The sequence below is a fragment of the Telopea speciosissima genome, chromosome 10 (genome assembly GCF_018873765.1).
Source record: "Telopea speciosissima isolate NSW1024214 ecotype Mountain lineage chromosome 10, Tspe_v1, whole genome shotgun sequence".
Taxonomy (NCBI): Eukaryota; Viridiplantae; Streptophyta; class Magnoliopsida; order Proteales; family Proteaceae; genus Telopea; species Telopea speciosissima.
In genome coordinates, this window is record NC_057925.1 from 1,950,765 (window position 1) to 1,970,488 (window position 19,724).

General features: G+C 39.6%; 2 protein-coding genes across 2 annotated transcripts; both read left to right on the forward strand.

Moving 5' to 3' along the window:
- Window positions 1-2,197: 2,197 nt before the first annotated feature.
- On the forward strand, window positions 2,198-13,380 carry LOC122642630 (glucan endo-1,3-beta-glucosidase 4-like). The gene is made up of 5 exons (XM_043836162.1): window positions 2,198-2,254; window positions 4,634-4,764; window positions 11,339-12,592; window positions 12,865-12,892; window positions 12,978-13,380. Exons 2-5 carry the CDS (start codon window positions 4,698-4,700, stop codon window positions 13,117-13,119), a joined length of 1,491 nt encoding a protein of 496 aa, XP_043692097.1. The 5' UTR covers window positions 2,198-2,254; window positions 4,634-4,697; the 3' UTR covers window positions 13,120-13,380.
- Window positions 13,381-15,063: 1,683 nt separating this feature from the next.
- LOC122642631 (constitutive photomorphogenesis protein 10) lies at window positions 15,064-19,697 on the forward strand. The gene is made up of 4 exons (XM_043836163.1): window positions 15,064-15,392; window positions 17,827-17,900; window positions 19,130-19,277; window positions 19,370-19,697. The coding sequence occupies exons 1-4, from the start codon at window positions 15,182-15,184 to the stop codon at window positions 19,465-19,467; spliced, it is 531 nt and encodes a 176-aa protein (XP_043692098.1). The 5' UTR covers window positions 15,064-15,181; the 3' UTR covers window positions 19,468-19,697.
- The last annotated feature ends 27 nt before the right edge of the window (window positions 19,698-19,724 follow it).

Genomic DNA, 19,724 nt, shown 5'->3' on the forward strand with positions numbered 1-19,724 from the left:
GTCTACCGTCTATGGGCCAGGATCCTTACTAGCAGCCTAGGCTGGCTCATGAGTTTAGGATGGCCATCATGGCTAGCACAGGACATGTAAAAGCACTGTGTCATTATGCTCATGGATCAAGGTATTGGTATCATATCGGTCCTGTTGGTATCATGGGAGACCGATACTGATATCGATCAGTCTTTTTGAAATTTCAAACAATCTTGCATCACTTTTTATATCTAAAACCCAAAAGCTTAAAAATGGGTTTTTATAAATGGTTTCTTTTCACAACCTTAGATTGTGAAAGGATCAGATTGTGTAAGAGAGAGAGAGAGAGAGCATTGTTTAAGGTAGTAGTATCTGTTGCCCTGGATTGGTCACCATCAATACAGATATGGTGTACTTATATGTTTGGTATGAGCCCATATCAATCCAGTATCGGGTGCAAATTCAAGAACGAACCATTTTGCCAATACTTTCAATCCGTCTCAATATCATATTAGTACCAATCACCACTGACAGGAACTTTATCCTCTCAAATGAGGTGCACTGTCTAGTATTGTATCAGACGATGGCCAAAGTACTTGGGAAGATAAAAATTCAATGCACAAGTGAGGTACACAGTCCGATATACTTTAAACCCCATTTGAGAAGATAACAATCCCCCCTCACCAGTGATATTGATATGTAATCAATAACACTGGTGTGTGTGTGTGTGTTGGGTGGAAGGGGGTTAGGTAGAATGGTGAAGGGTGGAGACTAGAGTGTACAATCCAAAGTGGTGTGGAGAATTTTGGCCTTTCCAAATTTCCAACTAAGGGAGTTTTGTCTTTCTTTACCTCTAAGGTCTAACTAGTAATTATATAGTCTCCCATCTGTCAGTCAAAAGTTCCCTACCCTTAAAAATTCTAACCGAACAAACGTACCCCACCAATGTTGCTTTTTGTCGCTTGAAAAATTCTCCTCCCATGAAGAATGTATCATTGGTTCATTAACCAAAGAAGGAAAAAGAATTTTTAGAGAGAGAATTTGAAATTATACGACCCTACTCTTCCGAAGAAATTAATAAAAGACTCTAAAAACTTTTGTTGCAGAGTCATTAGGTGTAAATGGTGCCAGATTTTCACCAGATCGGATGATCCTAGCCATTAAAATGGTTTGTTTCTTTCTTGGATCGGCTGTATATGGACTCGGAGTGGGGGAACAAAGTGTTTCGCAGTTAAATGGGTCGGAATAATAATTTAAGGATGTCAAAATCCAACCCGAATCAGTTGAACCCATTGGAACTGACCAAATAAAATCAGACCATATTAAACAACACAATATGGTTTGGATTATGGGGCGTTAAACAAATCTGAATCGATTGAACCAACCAATTTGGTTTCGCTCAACCAAAAGTAAAAACCAAATCAATCTAGAACCAAACCGATAAAATGCTAGGAGACCGATAAAGAATTTGAAAAAAGCGAACAGTAAAAGAGTGTTTTTTTACTAATTTTTAAATACTTGTATGTAACACCAAAATTGAACTGGACCAATAATAATCCAATAAGAGGAAACCGATAAAAGCCTTTGATCAAATCAGGTCATAACCGAAAACCAACAAAAACTGAACTTTAGCTTTACGTACTAGATCAAAATAGGGTAACCTGACCAAAATCAGACGGAATCGATCGATTAACACCCTTAATTCTTTTTAAAAAAAATAGGTTTTCCTACCATTTTACCCCTTGTCCATACCATGTAATTGATATAGTATCGACATAGTATCAAAATTGGTCACTTGCAAAACTGATACATATCTTTCAATACAATACTGATACCTCAAACCACAGTAGTAGTAAACAATTGGCAGCGTTTGGTGTGATAAAAATATTTGTATTTGTTGTTCGAGAATGCAAAATTGACTTAGAATACATTCCAAGAATGCATACCAAACACTGCCTTAAAAGTTGAACACCAAGCGCTCGAAGTTCCAACCGTTCCTCTTCTGTAAAAGTGTGAAATGCTTAGGTCCTTCCGTGACTTTCCACTTTTCAGTATCTTTTGAACTTAAAATGCCAAGAAGCATAACAAAGAAGAAAGAAAAAAGTCTGAAAAGCAAGAGGAAGGAACTATAGAGAGTCAAAATTCCCTTCAAATTCCATCATTTCTTTTCTGCTTCTTAGAGAGATGAACGGCTTCAATTCAGATAACTAGAGAGCTACTGTACTGGTTTTGTTTTTGCTGATAATTTGTGGTGAGATTTAAAAGAAGAAACAAAAATTTTGAGGTACTTCTTTTGGACATTTTTTCTCCTTGTTATAGGCTACTGGGTTCAGTTCAGGTTAATGTACCTTAGTACATCTTATGTTTTAATTGAAGTTTTGGCTCCTCAAGTATTTCTCTTTTGTAGTTTCTTCTGGTTCTACTAATAGTGCAGCTTTATTGGTTTTTGGGTTCTAAACTTAGTACTATAACAAAATCTCTCTGATTTCTTTCTTGGGTACTTGTTAATGTACTCAGTTTTGTTGCTAGTGAATGTCTCTGCGGATTTGAGCTTAAACTTGTAAATTAGCTAGAGCTCTTCAGCTGGGGAAGTCGGATCAGGTAATTCTCTCTCTCTTTTTTTCTGAGGGAAGGTGTTTCGGGGGTGTGGTTCTTCTTCTTTTTGCGTATCTGGCCATTTTGTTTTCTGACGGTTGGTGGAATTTTTTAGTATTCTGGCTGTATGTGTTAGGGCTATTCTTCTAGACTTGAACTGGGATCTAGTGGTTTTTTGTCTTGTCTTTTTTAAGTTTTAAATACTCTTTTAGTTCTTGCTCGTTAGTCTTTCCATTTTGATAAAATGCGAAGTTGAGGTTTATCCGTTTATGTGTTAGTTCCTGATGCTGAGAAGCTAAGTATGATTTACTGTAAAATCAGCTGTAATTGGCTTAGTTGCATCGTAAAGGGAAAAAAAAAATTGGTGAAGAAGAAGAAAGCTTTTTTTTTTTGGGTATTGTACTGAAATTCTGGAAATACTGATCTCTAAAAGTTGACATTTTAGTATTCAGGCACATAAATAGGTCCCTTGAGTAAATAATTAGTTGGTAGTTCTGTCATTAGTAGGACCTTGCACTATGTAGTTTTTCTGAAATCTTGCTAATAAGAAACTGACTTGTATTTGTTGTGGTTCTCTTCTTGTACATTGGTGTCTTTATATCTTGAATGCTCTGGAATTTTTTTTTGTGGCCTTGTGATGTATATGCAACATTTTATTGTAAAAACCTCCAACCTGTAAAAGCCCAACATTTCTTATCACCCAATCAGCTGACACTGGTAAAACGAGATCTTAGGTCCAACTGATGAAATAGTCTACTACAAATGGATCAGATGACTTTCTGTTTTCAGGCAGATTCAACCGCTGTTGTGCATGATAATGAACTCAATATTTGTTATGTTCTATTTAGTTCTTTTTTTCTTCTTTACTCTGTTTCTGTTACTGAGTTTTTCGAGTTTCTACTTGGGAGACTTTGTTTTCTCAGGGTTTAATCCTGTAGCTTGATTGGTTGATTATTTGCGCCGTGCTGATGATTTTGCCAGTTTATGTCCCATTTTTCTTTCTGAAAAGAGGAATCGTCTAACCGCTTATGTCATTTTTCTCTTCCACATGTTCTTATGTGTGTGTCCCAATCTACCACTGTGTTGTGCAAGGGTCACATAATCTCTTCCACAGCTCTGGTTTCACTCTGCAATTCTTACCTGTATAATAACCTCTTCCAGTTCCAAGTTGCAGAGTGTTTTCTTCGTTTTATCTTGCTGAACATCATCTTCTTTTGTCAATTTTTAATTCTATTATTTTATCTTGCATTGCCATTGTGGTTCTTTCTGTAATTTTTTACTGTTGAAGGTTAATCTTTTTTGGTTTTTGTTCTTTTGTTAATGGTTCTGGAGAAACCACAGAATTGAATCTTAGAATCTGGTGTTCCCTTTTCTGGTTGCATAGAAGAAATTTTTTCTGGTCTTGATGCCCTGGATCATAATTCCATTGAATATGATCCATGCATATGAGTGAAGCAACAGAAAAACCCTTCTTAAAAGTTGTTTTTGTGCCTCTAATATAGTAATATCTGTATTAAAGCTAATGTATTGATGCTGGTCATGCTTAGCTTTCCCATCTCTCATCTTTTTGAGCTGTATATTTTGAAAATATGCTGTAAACAACCAATGAACTTTTGTCAGTTCCTCAAGATATAGTTATCATGTAAAGAATATTTTTGTTGCTACCATGGTTCAAAAGTAAGGGATCGGTTCCTGCAAATTCTAATTCCGATTCTGATTCGTATCCAGCAGGAATTAGCGAGAATCCTAGAAAGGTACCCTGGATTGGCCGACTAGGATCGACCAGAATCGGGATTGGGCTTGGCCGATCTGCTTACGATTCCTCAAACCATGGTTGCTACTATGTTGACTCTTTTATTCCACTTCTTGGTAGACTGTTCAAGACTACATCTTCCTTGACCTGGGAATTGATCTGTCTGTGGTTTAAAGTCCGTTCATATTTGGCAAATTGTGGTTATCTTTCATTTTTTAATTTTATTTCTCTGACATACCCAGTTATAATTGAAGTTGATGCCTGCATACCAGTACCTTTTTAGATTTTATTTGTGTTTGATAAAATTCTTTACAGTTCTGGTTCTGCCACTGGAGAGAGAGACATCTGTGAAAGTTTAGTTTGGAATATCTGAGGCCAAATGAAGCCTGAAAAATGGCAAGGAAGAGTGTTTTTGCTCCTAACCTTCATGTTTTATGATGTGTCAGGTATGCCAATGTGCTTCTTTTGGATACTGTTACCACTTGTTGCCCCTTTTTTTATCCTTCTTCTGGTTGGTTCATTTCATTTTTCTCCCTTTTCAATAATCTGCAACCTGATGTTTCTAACTGATCAAAAAGTTATCTTCCAGTTTCCAGATGAGCTTGATCCTCTTTGAACTGTTAAGAAATTACTATCTCAATATTCTAGACAGTGCCCAGTGAGAAGGACGAGCATTTTGGGAAATATCTTTCATTTTATTGCTGAAGTTATTGAACCTTGTTTTATCTGATTATAGGGAAAAAGAAGGCTGCCAGGTTGTGTGGCCCCCTGTGGCCAGACACAGCCCCCCCCCCCCTGAAATGACCGCCTCACCCTCCTACAAAATGCAAAATCTTCCCCTGGTAGATGCCCCTGTGCATCCCCTTATTGGCCCCCGCGCTGGTGCAGGGGCCATGCAACCGGGCAGCATTCTTCTTCCCTTAATTATAATATCATTTTGGTTTAATGACAACAACAACAAATAATAATTATCATAATATTGTTGTAGGTATAGTAATATACTATTAGTGGGGCAGGTAGTAATTATCTGCATTGGCAGATAGGGGATAGCTTCTTATCTGCACTATAGGGACCTTAGTATTTGCGATGCAGCATTGTAGTTGGCAATCAAGATCTTGTTGACATGTTGTCCATGCCATAGTTGATTCATCTGTTAAGTTAATAAAAATATTGTTGTAGGTATAGCAATATACTATTACTGGGGTGGGCAGTGATTTCCCACATTGGCATACAGGGGATAGCTTCTTATCTGCACTAGATGGACCTTAGTATTTGCCATGCGGCATTGTAGTTGGAGATTGTTGAGATAGGCTAAATTACCCGATAGGGCTAATTTAGTCCTTGTTGCTTTAGTTGTTTTATATGTTATTTTATGTTTTTTTTTCTGCTCTTTTTTCTGTTTATTCCCTTCTATCCGATCTCTATTTTTGGATTCCTAATTGTAGTGGGAATTCCTAATAGGAATAGGATTGGGGGGAATTCATACTTTGATTGTAATTTGAGTTTATTATAAATAAGGGGGCAGGATGATCGATTTATTCATTCAAGCCATTCCATATTTCTGGTTTTGCTAACATGGTATCAGAGCCTATTTCTGTGATCTAGGTTACAAAACTTCCCCCCTCGTCTCTCCCCTCCATCGTTTTCCTCCTTCTCCATCTTCTTCCTTTATTTTTCTGGTTTTTTCTCTTTGCTTAAGGGCAGCACTGATGAGGTGATCAGATGATCTAGCTGCTGCCCTCTACATACCTCAATTTATGTCCCACAAGTTTAATTAATCATCTGCGATAGCTGCTGCCCCTTCTTCTCTGCGATTTTTTGGAAGTTCTAGCTTTGAAGATTAGACCTATTTCTTATTGGAGTTTGATTGTTCCCCTTTGGAGGTTCCTATTTCGCACCATTGGACAGCATCTACTGCAGCCCTGCATTCAGAATTGAAGCTCTCTTCCCTCAATTGATCTTCCTTTCAGGGTTTTTTTCAAAACCCTGACTTTATCAATTTTGGGTTTTTTGGTTTCGGATATTGCTGATTTCTGGAGGGTGTGTCTCTCACACCATACACAGTACTTAACAACAGTTTCAGCCTCTTTCAAGTTTTTTGAAGACCCCTAACCCTAATTGATTACCTCTTCCAGGGTTTTTTTTAAAAACCCTGCCACTTATCGATTTTTAGGGTTAGGGCTGCTTGTGTTGCTGCTGCCAAGGAGGGTTTCATACCCTATTTTCAGTTGCTTCTTCTAGTATTTTTGCCCCACTTATCACACCATGCCGGACTCTGATGTTACCACGGCTACTTCTGACAGCAATGGTCAAACTAAGTCTGATTTTCTTCCATATGCTGCTACAATAAAGCTTGATGGTACGAACTACTTAATTTGGGCCAGATCTCTATCCTTAACTGTGGCTGGTAGGGGACTCACTGGCCATCTTACTGGCACCACCAAACAGCCTACTGAGGAAGGTGTTGCCCTTACTAAATGGGTTGCCAACGATGCTATGGTAATGTCCTTTGTTCTGACTTCTATGCACACTGACCTTTCTAGCCAGTATCTCCTCCTTGACACTGCTACTCAGATATGGACTGCTGTCAAGGGAACCTATGGTCGGTTAGGTAGTGGTGCTCAGGTTTATGAGATCAGAAAGACGCTCCAACACACTACTCAGAAGGAGTTATCTGTCACTAAATACTATGCTGCCCTCAAATGTTTATGGCAGCAATTGGATCATTATGCTCGTTTTCAACCTCCTACTACTATTACAGACATCACTGCCTATCACTCCTATGTGGACCAGTTTCGAGTGTATGATTTTCTGGCTGGCCTTAATGATGACTATGATCCCATTCGGGTGCAAGTTCTTGGTCGAGTTCCTTTCCCCACTTTAGAGGAAACCTTTTCTTATGTCCACAGTGAAGAGACCCGCCAGGCTGCCATGATGATTGCTCCCAAGGTTGAGCGATCTGCCTTACAGACTACTGGCTCCACTCCTGATCCTTCTTCTGACAGTGTTGCTGCTACTGCTACTGCCAAAGAGCTTGTGAAGTGTGATCATTGTCACAAGCCATATCACACTAAGGCTCAGTGTTGGAAACTACATGGGAAGCCTGCTGATTTTGAGGCCAAGCGTGGTCGTGCTAAGCCTAAAAACAAAGCCAATCACACTAAAAGTGTAGTTCCAACTCCCACTGCTGACATTGGTTTTTCCCAGGAAGAACTCCAGGCTCTCCGGCGTCTGTTGAACACATCCGCTGCCTCTACTATATCTGCTGCCAATTCAGGTTCCTTCTTTGCCTATACAGGTATTTCCTTTGCTGGTCATTGTGCATCAGTAGTTTCCACTCTATGGATCATAGACTCCGGTGCTACTGATCACATGACAGGCTCTTCTAGCCTTTTTAATACATATTCTCCTGCTTCTGGTAAGGATAAAGTCAAAATTGCTGATGGGTCCCTCTCCTCCATCTCAGGGAAAGGATCCATTGGTTGTTCTCCTTCTCTTACACTGTCATCTGTGTTGCATATTCCCAAATTTACAACTAACCTTCTTTCCATTAGCAGTATCACCAAATCCCTAAATTGTAAAGTGACCTCTTTTCCCAATCACTGTGTTTTTCAGGAACTGGACTCGGGGAAGACGATTGGATCGGGTAAAGTGCATGGCGGATTGTACCTGCTTGATGGAGATCCTACACCTACCCAGGGTTTACCTTCCGCATCTTTCTCTTTTGAATTACACAAATGGCACTCTAGGCTAGGCCATCCCCCTTTAGGTACTTTATCAACTTTATTTCCAGCATTAGTTAATGACTGTAATAAGGAAGATTTTTTTTGTGAGCCTTGTGTCTTGGCTAAACAGACACGTTCAAATTATCCTATTTCTAATAAAAGATTCTCTTCCTTATTTCATGTTGTTCATACTGATGTGTGGGGTCCTAGTAGGAAAGCTTCCCTGTCTGGACATCGGTGGTATGTCACTTTTATTGACTACTATTCTAGGTTCACTTGGGTCTACCTTATGCACACAAAAAATGAAGTTTTTTCATGTTTTCAGCACTTTCATCAGTTGGTCAAGACCCAATTCAATGGCACTCTTCAAATTTTGAGGAGTGACAATGGGAAAGAGTATATGGAAGGTCAGTTCCAAAACTACCTTGCTGCCCATGGAATCCTCCATCAAACAAGTTGTGTCGACACTCCAACCCAAAATGGTGTGGCTGAGAGAAAAAACCACCACCTCTTGGAGGTGGCTAGAGCTCTTCTGTTTGCTCGTAATGTCCCTTCCCTTTATTGGGGGGATGTTGTCCTTATTGCAACCTATTTAATTAATAGGTTGCCCAGTCAGGTTCTTAATTCTAAGGCCCCTATTGAGCTATTACTTGGCTCTTCTTCCTTTATAGTACCACCTAAGGTATTTGGTTGCGTGTGTTATGCCAGGGATACAAAGTCCCCTGGTAAACTTGAACCCCATAGTCTCCGCTGCATTTTCTTGGGTTACACCCCCCCCCCCCCCCCCCCCCCCCCCCCCCCCCCCCCCCCCCCCCCCCCCCCCCCCCCCCCCCCCCCCCCCCCCCCCCCCCCCCCACACCCCCCCCCCCCCCCCCCCCCCCCCCCCCCCCCCCCCCCCCCCCCCCCCCCCCCCCCCCCCCCCCCCCCCCCCCCCCCCCCCCCCCCCACCCCCCCCCCCCCCCCCCACCCCACACCCCCCCCCCCCCCCCCCCCCCCACCCCCCCCCCCCCCCCCCCCCCCCCCCCCCCCCCCCCCCAACTTACGCTACAGAAGGTACAAATGTTATTACCCTCCATCCCCCGGACGTTTGTCGCATGGATGTTGTCTTTCATGAAAGTGTTCCATATTATGTGTCCCCACCTCTTCAGGGGGAGAGTGTTAGTGAAGATGTGCTGACCATTGACTCTCCACCTCCACTTCAGTCTGCTTACCACGAGTCTGAACCAGTTCGGCTCCTTGTTGCCTTAGTTGTTTTATATGTTATTTTATGTTTTATTTTTCTGCTCTTTTTTCTGTTTATTCCCTTCTTTCCGATCTCTATTTTTGGATTCCTAATTGTAGTGGGAATTCCTAATAGGAATAGGATTGGGGGGAATTCATACTTTGATTGTAATTTGAGTTTATTATAAATAAGGGGGCTGGATGATCAATTTATTCATTCAAGCCATTCCATATTTCGGGTTTTGCTAACAGAGATCAAGATCTTGTTGATGTGCTGTCCATGTCATTGTTGATTCATCTGTTAAATTTCAGCCTGAAAGCATTACACCATATGAAAAAACCAGCTGTTCAATTCAGGTCAAGATTTGGATGGCTGGTCAATGACATGGTCCTCTATCTACCCAATGGTTAGAACTGCGTATCATCTCTCCACTGGTAGGACAACTGAAAATACACTGGAAAAAATCCATTAGATGGTGGACCATATGGTTGGGAATTGAGATGGGCCCTTGAATTTTACATGTTATACAAGGTCGCCTCCTATCCAATGGTCGGATTCACCATGTCAGCCAGCCCTTGGCTCAAAAATGCAATCAGATAAGAAATGATGGACAAAGCGGTACTTTCGGTAATAATACCAATAAATTGTTGATAATAGTGTTATCGTGTTACAGTTTCCTACAATGCTGGTCCCATTAAGCAGTTATCACATATTGGGTTTTCAACAAGTTGCACCGGTGTTGTGCAGCCATCAATGTATTTGACACCTATGCTTTTCCTATTTTTCACTCCATTAGCTCTCTGCAACATGGCAAAAGAATTCTTGCTGTTTTTTCTCTTTATTTCATTAGAGCTTGAAACATGGCATACTGGCCATTTGTTCACAACCTTTGTGCTTCTGCCCCTCCCTATCATGCAGTTTGCAGGTTGTTATCTCTACCACATGGCAGAAGGAGAGACCTTTTCTTCACCTTTTAACTTGAAGAATATTTGAAGTTCTACCTATGACATTCAGTTAAAGAATGCACTTTATGCATGGTCATGGTTAAAATGTACTTGGTAACAATGACTGTTGACTGAGCGTAATGTCTCCCAGCAGCTATTGATATGGATAAGGATTCTCGCTGGAGCTGGATTCAATTTCATCTTGTTTTAACATTATAATTGTGGTTCTTATTCTTACTTCTAAGAGTATGTGAGTAAATTTTCTCGGATTTTCGTTCCCCACTCCCCCCCCGGCCAAAAAAAAAAAAAGAATCTTGGAAAGGCTCAACTAAGATTTAGTCTTCCTAGTTTCCTCTTATCCATTTTGTGGTATGAGAGCTACTAAAAGTGCAACTCAGTCTGTCAGTTAATCCCATCTTGTCATTCACCACTGCCTCAACTGCCAATAAACCAGTGCCAAAGAACACATATTCTTTTGGCATAAATACCTCATGCATCTTCTCTCCATTAAGCCAGTTTGCTCCTTTTTGGGCAGTAGGTGAGCCTTGGCGCAACTGCTCACTATGAAATCCATGACAAGGAATGAGGGTAAATCTCCAGGGGATGTCACCCATCTTTCTTAAACTAGGGGGACATTTAATGCAGCCCTTCAGTATCCTCTGTCCTCATGGCCATCCCTTATGGATCTATTAACTATTTCTTCCTCCAAAGTTGAGCTATAGTGGTCCAATGTTTACTTGATCCCAATCAATTTCTTTGTCAGGTCCAAAAAAAGTGATACTATAAAAGATTTTCTCAGGGATGGTTCTTGTAGCACTTCATGGGCTATCCAATAGATAGTTGTATTCTTATAGCCTTATCTTGACTAAGTTGAGTTGTATTGTTATCCTTTTGTGCACCTTTTCATATAAATAGTGTTATTCATTTCGTGTATTACAACAGAAAGAAGGAACAAATATGAATTTCATTACTTTCCTGAAAATTGTTGCCGGGCAATAAAAAAAATTTGCAAGAGAGGAATTATTTTACAACTAACAGAAAAGTTGAAACATGTTCAAAGACCAAGTGCATGGAGCAACATTGGTTCTTCATTGTGTCTGTTCCTGAATTGTATTCTTTGAACTTACAGGTGCCTTCATAGGGATAAACATTGGCACTGACCTCACAAGTTTGCCATCTGCTGTGGATGTGGTGGCTATCCTTAAGGCTCATCAAGTTTCTCATGTTCGTCTCTATGATGCGGACCGTCGCATGCTGAATGCCCTTGCAGGAACTGGCATTGAAGTCATGGTGGGGGTCACTAATGAGGAGGTGCTAGGGATTGGAGAATCACCATCAGTTGCAGCAGCCTGGGTCAATAAGAATGTCGTAGCTTACGTGCCACAAACCAATATCACAGCCATTGCTGTTGGCAGCGAGGTGCTGAGTTCAATACCCAATGCTTCTCCCATTCTGGTTCCAGCCATGAACTACCTTCATAATGCCCTAGTGGCTTCAAATCTCAGTTCCCAGGTCAAAGTTTCAAGTCCACAGTCCATGGACATTATTCCTAGGCCTTTCCCTCCCTCCACTGCGACCTTCAATTCCACATGGAACTCCACCATGTACCAGATCCTCCAGTTTTTGAAGAACACAAAGTCCTTTTATATGTTAAATGCCTACCCTTATTATGGTTACACAAAAGGAAATGGCATCTTTCCAATTGATTATGCTCTGTTTAGGCCACTTTCTCGAACCAAACAGATTGTTGACCCCAATACTCTTTTCCTCTATACCAGCATGTTTGATTCCATGGTTGATGCCACTTATTACTCTATGGATGCACTAAATTTTTCTGGTATTCCTATCCTAGTGACAGAATCAGGCTGGCCATGGCTAGGTGGAGGCAATGAACCTGATGCAACTCTTGAGAATGCACAAACATACAACAACAACTTGATCCGCCGAGTGCTCAACAATTCAGGTCCTCCTAGCCAGCCAACTATACCTATCAGCACATACATTTATGAGATGTTCAATGAAGACAAACGGCCAGGGCCCACATCTGAGAAAAACTGGGGCACCTTTTTTACAAATGGGACATCATTATATCCTCTAAGTCTTGGTTCTTCATCCCAACTTACTGGGAACTCTTCAGGTGTTGGGGCATTCTGTGTGGCAAAACAAGAAGCAGATACTGATGCATTGCAGGCTGGTTTGAACTGGGCTTGTGGGCAAGGACAGTCTAATTGCACTGCTATTCAAGCGGGGAAACCATGCTATGATCCTGACACTCTCCAGAACCATGCCTCTTATGCTTACAATGATTATTTTCACAAAATGAAGAGTGTCGGCGGGACTTGCGATTTTGGTGGTACAGCCACGATTACCAATGTTGATCCCAGTAAGATCCCACATTCGTCTTTTGATATCCTTTTCTCGCCTAGATTTTTATAAAAAAAAACAACTGGGATTAATGGTAGCATCCAATGTTTCCAAAGAAATTAGATTAGAAGGCTGGATTTTGAATAGTCATGAACTGCAGAGTTATTATATCTTCTTTTTGTGGCTCTCTAGTGTGACCAGATGTGCATTCTTTAAACCTTTTTTTTTGTTAAAATTTAACCACCCTTTTTTATGTACTCCATTGTTTCTGATGGTGCGAACACTTTGCAGGCTATGGTTCATGTATTTTTGCTGGAAGGTGAGCAGTTCTTGAATTTATCTTCTCCTAGAAAATTTTTACTGTTTTCATATGCATGCCCTAAAGATGTGATTTTATGTTACAGTTCTGATTCAAACAAAAGTGTAGTAACAGCGCCAGCAGCATTTGGACCCATGCCCACAATTGACGTGGGTGGTTCAACTTCTATCCTGCAAGTTTCCGAGTTTGTGTATCTGATCCTGGCAATTATTCTTGCTCTTGTCTGATTCCAGGGGAGCACATATTACCAATTTTCGCCCGGCTTTGATCAAGTACTGTGGAGGTAGCAATGTTGTAAAGAGTTAAGAGAGATGTAGTACACTCAACCATGGTTGAATGTTTATTCTTTTGTTCTTCATTCTTCTGTTTATCATTTTTGTTTTCCTTATCTGTTGTCTTTTCACCTTTTGGATTCAGATTGTATAATCGTTGGTAAATTCAGTAAACCTTGCCATGAACAGATATTTAGATAATTATCTCTTGCTTTACTGGCAGTTCACTTTCCATAGCCTTACTAGACCAACGTGTGAATGCCGAATCGAACTGAGAAGGTGGGGGTGTTGTGAATCAGTTCCCTTAAATTTTACGACGTCTTCTGCAAACCACACAGTCACTTATAGTTTCACCTCGCACCATCAGAATGTGGCCAGGTCTACTAAGACTGTAAACCCACTCTGTAAAACAGGGATTAGGCTCCAACAAATAAAAGTAGACACAACGACATGATTTACGTGGTTCACCTCATAGTATGTGAAGCTTACGTTCACGGAGCAATACCCCTCAGGGTTTCGTATATGCCCAATACTCAACAATAGTACAATTAGTCGTTCCTACGGCCAGGATATCCTTTACCCTGCTTCAATCTCTCACTTCAATGAGAGTAAGGACTTCAATCCCCAATATAAAATGGTCTTAGCCTTACAATCAATCAACCCAATAATTAGATTTCAACACAAACCCAACCCTTAACAGATTACACAGAGACAATGGTTTGTGAACACGTTTACCTTCTCAAAGGAAAACTCCCAACTCCAAACGAATGCTATGAGATCTTCAACAGGATGAATCAAGCATTTGAATCCATCGCTAATGACCAAACCGATGTTTTTTGACGATTTCCTTCACACCTGTGCTCTTGAATCACATCGAAATGGTAGAAGATGACTTCTCGATTTCCTTCTTCACTAGAGCTCTAAAGATGCATTTTCGATCCATTAATGAGAATATATATACAATTTCAAAAGATACCCTTCGGACCAATGAGAAAGAAACAAGAAAACACTGCCAAGAGCAACAACACAGATTTTTCAAATCAAATCAGAAACAGCATAGCCTTGCATATTTATGTAATACAAGTGAGTGTTTTAATTACTGAAGCTCCCCTATATACTTTCTGCTGTACATGTAATAATGAAAAGAATTGGCCTTCCTTTTTATTAAAAAATGTGTTAAACCTTTATGTAAGCATCCATGTTGACATTAAAGGAAAAGACATACGTGGCATAGAAAAGACAAAATTCATTTGCATATAAGGAAAAACAATCTAATGAAGCTGATATTTAGTTTATCCAAAATACTCTTTATTGTATAGAAGTTTCGAGCCAAAGGTTTGGGCAAAACTGTTATAATATGAAGCTTAGTGTAATTAAAACAAAGAAAGAGGATTCTACGAGCAAGAAGCATAGGGAAGCACACCTATGAGGTCTGGTAAAATCAGATCGTACATTGGAGGGCAATGAGATCATTTCATGTACTCTCTCATCATAATATTACACTTGCTTGTCATGTGAATTTACATAAATACCCACAGATACCCTTAATCGGATCGACGGATTCCAATTAATTTTCTTTGTCTTCTCAGTTGAATCGGATCAATCCCATTTCTACCACACAAAAAATGGCTTGAAACCAGTTGGATCATACCGATTCAGAGTGCCGATTCGATCTCGATTCCACTTTTATAAACCCTAATAGTGGAAGAAGGTATTTTTGGGTATTTGAATTGACCATTTGAAATTTTTTTTTTTTTTTGTTAGAAACCATTTGAAATATTGATGACAAAAGTACAAAGGTCTAAACGGCTTATGAGTTATGCCGAGTTAATAAGAATTGCAATTTGAGACGAGTCAAGCGAGTTAAGCGAGTTTATAAGACAGACTATAACGAGTCAAATGTGGATGATGATGCCTTCAGAATTTCAGATTCTTTCAGTCTACTAAGAACTACTACTCTCACTGTATCACTGACATTCGAACCAAACAATATTGAATTTCGTGTGGGACGTCAGCAATGAACTTCCCAAGCTCCTCAGGCGGAGGAACAGCACCAGCAGCTCCAGGAGGAGGTCGAACATGGCCGTCGACCACATCAGTGTCCGCTTCAGGGAAGCGGATACAGAAGGAGATGCTGGAATTCAACATGGACCCTCCTGTCGATTGTGCCGCCGGACCCAAAGGCGACAGTCTTTACCAGTGGATTGCCACCATCATTGGCCCTCCAGGTGGGTTCCTCTCTCTCCCGCTACCCCTTTCTCTCTCTCTCTCTCTCTCTGTTTGTGTGGGTGTATGTCTGTGGGAAGTACAGGCACTCTCAATCCTTCTGAATAGGTAATTTGTTTGGCGTTTCAAAAAATTCATTATTTTGAATTTTGGGTTGTTGCTAAATTCCACTTTCGGATCAGATTTCAGTATTAACCTCTGCTTCTCGCTTTTTTAAGTTTGATGTGCTGTTATTTTTGAGTTATTCTTCTTAGTCTTTTGTATTTTGTACGAACCCAAATTTCCCCCAAAAAAGAAGAAAATTTTGATATAGCCAGCTGATTCAGTGAATGAAATTGCTCCTTTAATTTCATTTGAGAAATTCTCCGAAGGATGCTTGATATAACAAAATATAAATTACCGTATTTCATATTAAAGAGCTTCCTAAAGGCAATGGTTGCATAGTTGTTTTGCTTGTTCTAGGAGGGGTACTTTCCATGTAGCATGTGAATTTTTTGAAGACGTCGACTTGATACATCAGTAATGTGTATACTTGTTGCCACATACATGAGTCCATTAGTTGACATTAGTAGTGCTTAACCCTGCTTGTCAGCACAGTGGAACAAAATATTTAAGCAAAAAGGGTAAAGGATTTTTTTTTAATCATCCATCGTTCATGTGCTAGTGTTTTTGATTCATGCTTCGTTAGATTGAGAAGCTGATTAAGAAAGGGGGGAATCAAAGAATTTTTCATGGGTGCAAGTTTTCTTAGTGAGATTTCCTCAGATAAGTTTATATGGACTTTCAAAGGTTTCAACTACAGTTCTATTAGGAAGTAAGCGGTGTTGAGCTTGTAAGTTTGAAACCTCCCAAGGCTGACCTTATATTGAAAACTGTAATGTCATCACATAGGAAAGAGTTACAAATGGGTGACGAATGTTTCAAATATGGTGGTTAGGACAACATAGATCTTTTGGTAATCACAATTTGGGTTTGATTTTGTTTCTGGAAATTGAATATCTTTTCCAAGTTAACAAAGATACATTTTTCATTTTTAAGTTTTGATAGCTAACATGTATTCTGTTGGTGCTGGATTTTAAGTGTCTTAGCCTCTATTCAACTTGCCCTTGATTTTGAACCGTTTTATGTTTCAAAGAGTTCAAAATTTGTGGCAGATGAAACTGGATAACTACATAGTTACCAATGTTCTTGGGGCGGTCAATTTACAGACATGTTCACCCTTGTGCTAATGAATGAAGAAGCTGGAAATAGATTAAAAATGTGAAAATTTGTGGCTTGTATGATTTAAGCTGATTATGCATGCAAAATTGGAGATCTAAAATTATTAAGGGATTTATTTTTTACAATATTAATGATTTATACCCTAGGTCCGTTTTGTGCTCTCTTGTAATTCTTACTATTAGTGGAGATTTTTTCGCTAAAAGGTCATAAAAAATACATTCAGTAGAATAGGAAAAAATTACAGAATTAACATCTGGACATACCCAGACGAATACAGAAAAAAAACATAAGAGATAAGGAACCCCGCCATCGGCATTGCCATCAGCAGGGAAAACCTATCCCTACAAGAATAAACAAATTATGAAAATCTGAATCTTGGCATTACCAAAGCATTCTTCCTCAGCTCCTCCTGGATATGAGATGGAAAGATGGAGATTATATAATTATTAAATCAGTTAGTCTATGTTATTGACAATGGACAAAACGAAGTTCATATAATGATACTTTTGGTATTGAATGGAGTTTTGATTACAATTTATATGGTTCATTTATATTATACCAACAAATGAATTAGTTTGCTCCAATGACTTTAATTCCCTGACTAGGAAATAAACTAGGGAATAAATGTTCTAATCTGTGTCTCCTAACTTAGTTTATGTGTTTTGAAAGACAATGGGAACATTCTTTGAAGTATTAAGCTCCAACTTTTGCTTTTGTTCTGTGCATGCAAGGATATGCTGTTCATAGATAGACTTCTTTTGCTCCCAAATATGTTTAACGATATTTACCATATATAATCATTGGTATGTTTCCTACGATTGACCTAAACTCTTTATGCTCTATATTATCTCTCTTTTTAATGATTTTATGATGATTTGGGTTAAATTTACCCCCTATAATTGTCTTCCTTTATTTACTTGTTTTTCATCAACTAGTAGCTCAGTTCACATTTCTGACTTTTTCTGCATGCTTGGCTTGGTAGATCAGTCAGCACAGGACACCTTTTGGGTCATTTTGCCTTTGTTTTCTCTTTCCTCTCCTTTGTTTTCTTTCATAAGATAGGAAAGAGCCCAGGACATCATAGTCACAAGATAGATTTTCAAATGACGTATGGACATTAGTTACTTGACTTGGAAATACTCTATTTTTTTTTTTCTTTTTTCTTTTTGGTGAAGGAAATATGTTTAATTGATTTCTTTATCTTATTGTTGGCAGGGTTGCCCTACGAAGGTGGAATTTTTTTTCTTGACATTACATTCCCACACGAGTACCCCTTCAAACCTCCCAAGGTATGCCTGGTTGGATTCCAAATGTTTAAACTTTTTCCATTTTAAACATCATTGTACATGTTAGGAGAAATCACTGTTTGTCTTTCCAATGGGGACAAGATTTTTCATTGAAGACTTGGTCATTGTTTCTTTTTATTTTCTGGAGGGTGGGGGGAAGGGAAAGGTTTGTGTTAAATTTTAAAATATTGTAACATTGAACCAAATAACCAATAATCCCTATATATGCTTTGATTGTAAGATGGCCTCATTTAATAAAGGAATTACAGGTTTAGTTTCCGCAAGAGATACTGTTTAATCCCTCATGTAGTTCTAGGAGATAAATTTAGAAGGACGTAGTTTTCAATCCATCTCTCTTATATCTATTGGACATAACTTGGCAAGGATTTGATACCTGATTAACCCACTTATTTTGGCCCTACGGCTGGCTAGGGCATGGTTCAGGCAGGTAGGCATTGGTCTGACGTGGAAACTGTTTTTTCAAAAGGTCACTCCCCTGCACTTTGGTGGGTGCTCTGTTTGTGTGTGTGTGTGCGCCACACCAACTGGAGCTTGTGATTGGGCTGGTCATGGAAGAAGCTTCAGGGGTGGGTTGTGGGAGGTTTGTTGGGTGTTCCTATACCGACTTTGGCCTGTTGCAACCTGGCCCATCACAGAGTTTGCAAGAAGTCAACTAATTAGTTTCTTTCTTTTATTGTCATTTGAAATAATGGTTTAGTTTCAATGATGGCATTGTACACTCTAATACCCTTTTATCGATTTGTATATGCATTGAACAGGGCAGTTCTATTTACTCCAAATGTTTACTAGAAGGTTTTCTTATCCTGGATCATTAATAAACGGGAATACTGTCCTTCATTGAAACATTGTATTGTTTAAGCAAGGATTGCCACTGAAATGTGAACAGTCCCGAAAGAGTATTCTGCTTGGATGGAAGCTCATGTTAGTTGATTAGGATTTTGTCTAAAAAAAATTACCTCTAGTAGAGGCAGGTGTTGTGGGGCTGAACACCTGGCCCCCTTGAGCATGTAATAATTTGCTCCCTCCATAGCGCCACATGACGTGGTTCATCTGTGGCTTATTTAATTTTTCTTACGTTTGCTGTTCCATTTTTTTTTATATGTATTGATTGTATTTAATGCATGTCTGTGTGTATGAAGTACTCTCTCTCTCTCTCTCTCTAGGTGGTATTCAAAACCTGAATCTACTCTCTCTCTTTTCATGGGCTTTAGGTGGTTTTCATAACCCGAATCTACCACTGCAATATTGATTCTTCCGGCAACCCTGGTTTGGACATCTTGAAAGATCGCTGGAGTCCTGCTCTAACAATATCAAAGGTGCTAGATGACATCAGGTCAATATTCATCAATCCGGACCCATGTAAGTTCTGGTATTTTGCTGTCAAATTTCCTCTGGACATGTTCCAGGAGCTAATTCTGTTATTATACCTCTAACTAAACTCATCATTGCAGATAAGCCTTTAGTCCCAGGAATTGCTCACTTGTACTTGACAGACAGAGCTAAACATGACGAGGTAGCTGCAGAGTGGACCATGCGATTTGCTAGGTAAAAGGTTCTAAATCAGAAGGAGGGCATCAAGAATTGCAAACATGTGAACTTGCAGTCCCCGCAGTTTTTTCCTATTGTGGTTCAAGTGTCTCATGTGATTTCAAGGGTATGTGGCAGAATATGTGTTCTGTTGTAATTTCCAGATTTTCCTGTATGTGACAAAGACATCTTTATTTTCAATGTTTTTCATGTGCTCAAGCTGAGCAGAACAGATGGTGGGATCTTCCTGCACATACATGGATCTACAGTGTTAAGTAA